This window comes from Entelurus aequoreus, linkage group LG17 (assembly GCF_033978785.1).
Source record: "Entelurus aequoreus isolate RoL-2023_Sb linkage group LG17, RoL_Eaeq_v1.1, whole genome shotgun sequence".
Classification (NCBI taxonomy): Eukaryota; Metazoa; Chordata; class Actinopteri; order Syngnathiformes; family Syngnathidae; genus Entelurus; species Entelurus aequoreus.
The window spans coordinates 23,747,171-23,756,228 of NC_084747.1; the positions used below are offsets into that span (position 1 = coordinate 23,747,171).

A 9,058-nucleotide genomic window follows, 5' to 3' on the forward strand; every position below is an offset into this window, starting at 1 on the left:
GAAAACACTCCCCTGAGGACTCCTCAAAGATGGACGCTTTTGACCTTTCCCTTCTTTTCAAAAGCACCTGGGTCGGACTCTTGAACTCTTGAACTCTTGGGGCCGGCCTCGGCCCATAAAGACAATTCCAACATCTCACCCAAGTTAATTGGGCATACATGCACGCACACACCCCTCCCCAAATCAACGCCTTCACCACTGCTTAATTCCTCCGGGGTTGTGGGGGCTGAGTAGCGCTCAACAGCAGCTGCCGGCCTCCAAAGTCCTGTTGGATGACTCTGTTGCGAGTTGTTGTGATTAAATGTACCTTGTTTATGTGTGCCATGCTATGTGAGGTTTTTTTCCTCGGACTCAGTCTGGACCATTCCTGAGGGTCCAGCCTCAGACTGATATTTTTTTTACTTCCCCCCTTCCCCAATGTCACCTTTTTCCCACCTTTTTAAGGAGCGCCTAAGTGAGGCTGATCCGTTGGCGGTCCCGTCTTGTCTCCCTGTAACGTATGTCTGCTCTTAGCGGGATTGTGCCGAAAATGTAATTTCAGTTCTTATGTGTCTTGTACATGTTAAGAATGGACAAATAAAGCTCTGAATCTGAATATATATATATATATATATATATATATATATATATATATATATATATATATATATATATATATATATATATATATATATATATATATATAGCTAGAATTCACTGAAAGTCAAGTATTTTATTTATATATATATATATATATATATAAGAAATACTTGAATTTCAGTGAATTCTAGCTATAAATATACTCCTCCCCCTTAACCCCCCCTCTCCCGAATTGGGAGGTCTCAAGGTTGGCAAGTATGTTGTTTCATGAAATGTAGAAATATTGGGCACAGAGTACAAGCGTGTGCGATGAGAAGCCTTTCAGCTGAAAAAGCTGGACCAGATCACGCGTGACTGACTTTCAGGCCTGCCATTGTTCGCCAATGAAGAAGACAACCAATGTTGCAAATATTGTAAACTCCTCCTTGCAAAATAGACCAAGCCAATACATGGAGATGATTATTTACAGCTTGTCTTAAGTGACAAATATCATTGAAATATTCTTTCAAGTTGTGTGATTTGGTTAAAGTGGTAAAAGTCCAAGTAAATAACAAGTACATATATACAGTGTGTGTGTGGCCAATGAGCAGACAGTATTTACAGCAGCACTAAATCATCCATTCATGTCCCAATCGCAATTCTTATTCATCACAGTTCTAAAGTGATTGATCATTTTCTAAAATTGATTTGCAAAAGCTGGTTTGAATCGACAATCGATTCTGGTCAAATTTTCAAAAGTTTTAAAAATATATCAAAAAATTATAAATATGTTGTAATTTTATTATGTTTTTATTTTTTTAATGAGAAACAATTTTAAAAGAGTTGTCTTTAGGCCATCCCCACGCAAAATATCACCAAATAATAAATCGCAAGAATCGGCGGTTTGAATTGATGATTGTGTTGAATAAAGAATCCATTCTGAATAAAATGTTCACAATTTTTCAACAATCGATTAAGCCTTTTTTAATAAATAAATAACTAATACATATATAGACTGTATATATATGTGTGTATATATATATATATATATATATATATATATTTTTTTTTTGTTTACTTTTTTTTTTTTTAAATAAGAAACGTTTTTAAAATACCTTTTTAGTCTATCTCCGTGCAACCAGAAGGAGCTTTTCTAACCTGTAACCTGTTTTGAAAAAGTTTCATTCTAATTATTATACCATATAATATCTTGGCAAAATGGGTTTGAATGGAGAATTGTGTTGAATCAAGAATGGACTCACCGCCCCAGGAATTGGAATGGGCTCGTTAGATTGACAGGCCGAGTTATTACGCTGACACAAAGACCATACAACATTACAAAGTTAGTGGACCACAGAATAATGGGGGTCATCTTTACTACATTCAGTCAGAACCTTCTGGAAACATCACAACATGTTTTAGTCCTTTGTACACTGACTCCTCCTCCCAAAAGCTCCACTTCCTGTCCTAAGCGTGTAGCGACCACGCACTGTAGGTGGCGCTACTGACAGTTGTTTTTGTCCTCTGCCTCTCAGCGAGGTGCAGTTGACACCATGGAACCTGCCCGTGGTCAGGTCATGGTCCTACTTCTTTCACACCATGGAACCTGCCCGTGGTCAGGTCATGGTCCTACTTCTTTCACACCATGGAACCTGCCCGTGGTCAGGTCATGGTCCTACTTCTTTCACACCATGGAACCTGCCCGTGGTCAGGTCATGGTCCTACTTCTTTCACACCATGGAACCTGCCCGTGGTCAGGTCATGGTCCTACTTCTTTCACACCATGGAACCTGCACGTGGTCAGGTCATGGTCCTACTTCTTTCACACCATGGAACCTGCCCGTGGTCAGGTCATGGTCCTACTTCTTTCACACCATGGAACCTGCCCGTGGTCAGGTCATGGTCCTACTTCTTTCACACCATGGAACCTGCCCGTGGTCAGGTCATGGTCCTACTTCTTTCACACCATGGAACCTGCCCGTGGTCAGGTCATGGTCCTACTTCTTTCACACCATGGAACCTGCCCGTGGTCAGGTCATGGTCCTAGTTCTTTCACACCATGGAACCTGCCCGTGGTCAGGTCATGGTCCTACTTCTTTCACACCATGGAACCTGCCCGTGGTCAGGTCATGGTCCTACTTCTTTCACACCATGGAACCTGCCCGTGGTCAGGTCATGGTCCTACTTCTTTCACACCATGGAACCTGCCCGTGGTCAGGTCATGGTCCTACTTCTTTCACACCATGGAACCTGCCCGTGGTCAGGTCATGGTCCTACTTCTTTCACACCATGGAACCTGCCCGTGGTCAGGTCATGGTCCTACTTCTTTCACACCATGGAACCTGCCCGTGGTCAGGTCATGGTCCTACTTCTTTCACACCATAGAACCTGCACGTGGTCAGGTCATGGTCCTACTTCTTTCACACCATGGAACCTGCACGTGGTCAGGTCATGGTCCTACTTCTTTCACACCATGGAACCTGCCCGTGGTCAGGTCATGGTCCTACTTCTTTCACACCATGAAACCTGCACATGGTCAGGTCATGGTCCTACTTCTTTCACAGCATGGAACCTGCCCGTGGTCAGGTCATGGTCCTACTTCTTTCACACCATAGAACCTGCACGTGGTCAGGTCATGGTCCTACTTCTTCACGTCGCTGTCTGCGGGGACCACAAGAAGCACAATGAGACTGTTGGACATTAGAGGACATGAAACCAGTTGAAATCTCTGTTTGATGCACTCAAAAGACAGCATGGAGTCAAGGAGGAGGCTGACAAACGTACCAGCTGAGGAGCGTCCTGACGCCTGCTGACCCGACACCAGCGACCTGGAGCTCAGACCTTCAACATGTCCACGTCCAAACGTCAAACTAGCAACTTCTCCCAACATTGGACAACAAAGTAGTCTTGTGCGTACCTGGGTAAATGTTGTACTGTCCAGACACCAGGTTGTAGCTGACGCCAAGGTGTGTGTGATGGTGTGTGTGCAGGTGGCGACCCAACGACACGCGACTCCTGTCGCGGTCCATCTCATGTTCCACCTCAGAGGAACATTTTTCACCGGCCTGAATCAGAGAAAGATGAGCGTGTCAACATCTTAACACACTCACTCTGTTCACGTTATACTACAGACTACTTCATCAAACTAGTACTTCAGTGCACAGATACTACCATAGTACAGGCAGAAAACAAGTCCAGCTAGCTATGAGGAACATTCTTAAATTCTAGAAGATTGTTAGCATTGTAAGAATCATCATGTTAGCTGTTTAACTAGCTAAGATGTTAGCGTGACGGTGGCTCACAGCGGGCGACTTCCCGTGGAACTGGTGGCATTGCTTCAGCATCTCCATGGTGGAAGACGAGGATGAGTCCATGCCCTGTTTGCCACTAACCACGCCTCCTCTGCAAGGCAGAGTCACCTCTGACTCCTCTCTGCCCGCCGTCTTACCGTACAGAGGGTAGGAGAAACCTGTTGGATGGTAAACAAACTTGGAAGAGAACCTAAAACAATCATCATGTTGCAAAAGTCCAAAACAAGATCTGATTGCCCTCAGCCTGATCAGCTTCTGGACTAGTTTCTTACCAGTGTAATTGTGGACCAGGGTGGGAGACACCCCTCGGTAGGAGCCCTCGTCGCTCTCACACATGGCCAAGTAGGGTGGGTACGAGGAGTGCTGGTACTGCATGTAGGGCTGCTGGGGGGTCATGGGAGGCGAGATCGCCACCCGGGCACTCTGGGACTCCCCCAACAGGGCCCCCATCGGCTCCTGCAGCCCGTCTAGGCCATCCGAGTCCTCTGAGTCGATGAGTGTCACATCCTGCGATCCACGGACTATGGGTTTTTTAGCATCATGGCCGCCGCCGCCTCCTCTCGCCATGGGAGACTTGGGCCCAGCAGTTTCCACTGTGGTCCCTCTTTCTTTGGACCTTTCTGCGTCCCCTTCATTGGCTGCCTCTCCAAGTGGAATCTGCAGCTCCGAATATTTGCTGTGAACCATGGGCTGAGCCCACGTCGGGCCGTCTGGGGGCTAGATTGATGGGGACAAGTGTTGGTGCTGGTGAAAGTGTTTCCTCTATGATTCTGTCTTAACAGTGGTGGACATTTTCCCCTCCAGTTTTGCCAACATCTATTAAGAAACTATGTTGTCTTGGAAACATTTCTTTCAAGAGTTTTAGCAGAAGGAGCGTCCACCTCTGCTGAGGGACTATAGAGGAAACACTGAGACGTTCCATGTGTTTGGATGGAGGATGACAGAATGCGGCCATTGATCCCACATGATGTTATTGTATGATGAGATGGCACGCTTATAAAACTCTACAAGGTGTACTCAGTGACATTTTAAATGTACATTTTAGCTCTACACACGCGTCAAACATTAAACACACCGCTAAGTTAGCGTGGAGGTACACCTTGACGAGGTCAGCGGTTTGGACGTTAGGTGGCGCACAGTCAGTCATGAAAGCGGCGGAGGCGGTTAGAGGCAGAGGGACAGACTTACACTGGAGTAGGAAAGGTTTGAGTCCAGCTCACTGTGACTGTTGGGGTTATGTTGGGACAAGGTGGACGCTGAATGGATGTCATCACAGTCTTTGGTTGAGACCACCTTCACGCCCAGACCCCTATCTCCCCGCTCATTCACCTCCAAATAAGACAGGATGGCTTTTGGACAGCACCCTTTTGCCCCTTCTGGACCTTTTCCTCCACTGGACGAGGTCCCACCCAGATGTTTGACATCCTCGCCCTCTCGTCCCCCATGTCCCCTCTTCTGCTCACAGCATTTAGAGGCCAGTAAGAGTTTCTGGTCCATGTAAAGTCCTCGCGAGTACTGTCCATAGTACAGAGATTGGGCCAAGGCGGTCTGCGTCTGACTCATGGCCAGCTGGAGCTGAGACGGAGCTGACTCTTCACCTGTTTTACAGTCAGCAAAGTCACGGGGGGAGCCATTGTCCTCCTCTTTTCCATCCTCTTTACTTTTAGCATCGGGAGAGGAACCTTTGTGAAAGGCGCCAACAGTGTTATGCCTGTCGGTCTGGACGTAACCCGGCAGGAAGTAAGGCTCAAAGCTGTGGTAGTATGGGGACTGGGGCTCTTTCAAGGAGGGGCCCGGTCCTGCAGGGGGTGTCCTTCTGGCGTTGCTATGGTTACTGTTAGCGTTGAGCTCAGCAGAAGAAACAGACTTGGATCTGATTGCATCCAAGCGACTTTCAGAGGACACGCCATCCTCACCGGCATCAGAGATGTCAGAGTAGGCGGGGCTGTTGGTCTTGCTGTCGGACATCGGCAGACAACTTCCGCCGGCATCCAGCCGCGATAAACAGCCGATGGACGGACTGGGAGCGTTGTCCGTGAAGGTGTACACCTTGTCGGCCTCAGCACGGATGCTTGCCATCCTGCTCTCCTGACTCTCGCTGAAGCCGTTCATCACTTCCTGCTTGCTCAGGTGCTCTTTCAGGAGGCTCCCACAGATCTCCTTTGCACTTATTTTGGCGGTGCCGTCTTCTATTTTGACCCCGCTGTCATCGCCATGAGGCAATCTCGTGGGTGCATCCCTGCTGTGTTTGTCCTTCAGCCTCCTCTTCTCCTTCTTCCTGGTTTCTTTGCAGCCAAGCAGCCTGTCTTTGACCAGGCTGGGCTCCACGACGATGCTGAGCTTTGGTTTGATGGCCTTCAGAGACACATTCTTACTGCTCAGAACCACTTCTGCAATGGTTGAAGGCTGCTGGGAGGTAGAAGCATCTGCAGGGACCCCAGGATACGACGCATTGGGTATAGCGATTAGCTTGGGAGGGGCGGGTGCTGGGGCGATTGGCCGGTTGGTGCGAGACTTGGACAACTTGTCCACCTTCCCATTGGCTTTTTTGCTCCTGTCACAAAGAACCTTCTTGTCAATCAGACCTTCAGCTTCCAGCTTGGGCATCTCTATTGCAGAGCTCCTGTCTGCAACCATGCAGTTCTCCAGTACGACTGTCATGTTGGAGATGATGGGCAGGTTGCTGAGGTCGTCAATCAGCCCGTCCTTTAGCAGTGAGCTTCTCCTGGTTTTGGAGATAAAAGGAGAACTGTGGTCTGTACTGAGGAGCAGCCGTCTATTCTTGGGTGAACCCACAGTGGTCACCTTGTATAAGGGCGCCGCTTTTTTAGTCAGGCTGTTGTTTGCCTCCGAGGGGTCGTAGGTCATGTGACTGACGGATTCCTCACAGTCTGACAATCTTTCCTCACTCTCACCGTCCTTCACGTGGTCCCGATCCGGCTTCCTCGGCTCTTCTGCTTCCAGGTGAGCGTGCGTCTGGTGGTAGCGCAGCCCGTTGATGTGCTTGTAGCGTTTGGTGCAGTTGGGGTGGGGGCAGTCGATGAGAATGGGTGGCGGGGGCGGCGAGGAGGTGCAACCTCTCCCCGGGTCCATGAACGAGGGGTCGGACTTGCCTTGAGGTGTGGAGGGGGCGCTGCGGGACTTGGCTCGAATCCTCTTCCCATTCCCATTCGTAATGTTGTCAGAGGAAACCAAACTGAGGTCCAGATCAGCCGGCAACTTGATCTTTCTCTTTCCAGATGGCAGAGCGGCGGCGCCGTTAGCAGCGTTACCGTCCTCCATGGTAAAGAAAGACGGAGAAGTCCGACAGTTGTTGATGAGCTTCAAGCTGCCTCGATGACCCTTGCTGTGGACGGGTGAGGCTGCCATGCCGCCACCCCGGCTACGGTGCTGCAGAAGACCCCGGACTTTTACCGCAGGGGCGACCTCGACGCAGGGACGCTCCGCCATTGCAAGCCGCATCCTTTTCCCACGGCCACGGCCACCTGGCATCTCTGGATCGCTGGATGGAGACTCACAAAACCTGTAAAGCATGGACATAAAGACTTTAGACAAGTCAAGACAGTTAGCATTTATTCCTTCCGCTAGCTTGAAAGCTCACTAGCGCAAAAATGTCCTAAAGTAAAGTGGTAACCTGACTTCTCTTCTGTTCTTCTCCCTGCACTCAGCTGATTCAAATCACCTTGGTGAAGAAAAGTTAATTCAAAAAAACACTCTGAGGAATTCTCAGCATTACGCCAAAGTCCAGATTGTCTGCATCGACTTTGTGTTTCTTCACTGAAAAGTCCTAATAAATCACCGAGGCCTTTTCATTTGTTTTAGCCCCAAGTGACGCTGACCACACGTAGGAAGGCAATTTAGCCCAGAGATAAATCGCCATGGCAACCACAGCCTGCGTGGATTCATTGAGTGGTTGCTGCCCCGCAACCAAACACTTAAGACTTAGTTGTTGTTTTCATTCAATGTGAAGCAAAGACACGTTTCTGGGATGGGTTGGGGTACTTATGAAATGGGGCTCTGACTTTTAGGAGCACTTTTCTTTTGGACCAGCGGTGTACCCAAAGGGATTGGGGCCTGTTTACATTCACTGGAGAAAGTATTTATCAGACCAGAATCAGAGTAATCCCTAAAAGTTCAGGTGGTGTAAAAGCTCTAAAATGTATCCAGAGAGCCCGCCAGGGCCAGGTGCCCTTTTGGGGGCATTTCAAATTTTTTTCACCTGGTTTCTTTCGGGACCTTGCCAGACCCCTCCAGGGGTTGAATGGGTTCAATTCGTACCTCGTAGATACTTATAAAACCGGAGTAGGGTTAGGGGTAAAAAGGACAGTCTGGCACCAGATCAAGCACTCAAGAAGCACTCAGAGAGATTGTTTCCATTGTCTATGCCCATTATTTTATTTTATTTTTTTATTTTTTTTGTTTCTCCACTCGGGCTGATGTAACAGTTGGTTGGGGGGCGCATAATAAATGAAAATAACATAACATAACATAACATAACATAACAAAGCAAGCGTGCCTTACAGAAAGCACTTGAACGTACAGTTTAGCTCCACTTTTCAAACTGCGCTAGCTCAATAGCAATTTACTTTGGATTCTCTATTAGCATTAGCAATTTTATATGGCGATTTCAACACGTGTACCTACTCAGTGGCCTAGTGGTTAGAGTGTCCGCCCTGAGATGGGTAGGTTGTGAGTTCAAACCCCGGCTGAGTCATACCAAAGACTATAAAAAAGGGAGCCATTACCTCCCTGCTTGGCACTCAGCATCAAGGCTTGGAATTGGGGGTTAAATCACCAAAAATGATTCCCGGGTGCAGCCACCGCTGCTGCCCACTGCTCCCCTCACCTCCCAGGGGGTGAACAAGGGTGATGGGTCAAATGCAGAGAATACATTTCACCACACTTAGTGTGTGTGTGACAATCATTGGTACTTTAACTTTGAACTTTAACATCCAATTAAAACGACAACCAAGATGCATGATACCATCAAACAGCTGGTGTGTCATAAGTACTAGACTTGCAGTGGAAACACGTTGTAGGAGCCAACAAAAGATAAAAGGGCAAAACTGGCGAATGGCAAAGGCTACTTTCTGACTACGGCAACACACTGCAGTCTGAACACTACTGCCATCTAACATCATGGAAATGCAACTGCATGGTTGACTAAATAATGGACTCAGAATCAATCA

At 47.8% G+C, this 9,058-nt stretch overlaps 1 protein-coding gene across 3 annotated transcripts in view; it reads right to left on the reverse strand.

The window, feature by feature from the left end:
- Positions 1-2,941: 2,941 nt before the first annotated feature.
- The window catches only part of LOC133631953 (zinc finger protein 608-like), a 17,263-nt gene continuing 11,146 nt past the window's right edge, over positions 2,942-9,058 (reverse strand). For all 3 annotated transcript variants that reach the window (XM_062024159.1, XM_062024160.1, XM_062024161.1), the window contains 6 exons: positions 5,058-7,392; positions 4,142-4,586; positions 3,861-4,027; positions 3,476-3,623; positions 3,343-3,399; positions 2,942-3,219 (listed from right to left, as the gene is read on the reverse strand). In XM_062024159.1, coding sequence (XP_061880143.1) covers positions 3,200-3,219; positions 3,343-3,399; positions 3,476-3,623; positions 3,861-4,027; positions 4,142-4,586; positions 5,058-7,392 — 3,172 coding nt within the window. In that variant the 3' untranslated portion in view covers positions 2,942-3,199. The remainder of the gene's footprint in view (positions 3,220-3,342; positions 3,400-3,475; positions 3,624-3,860; positions 4,028-4,141; positions 4,587-5,057; positions 7,393-9,058) is intronic.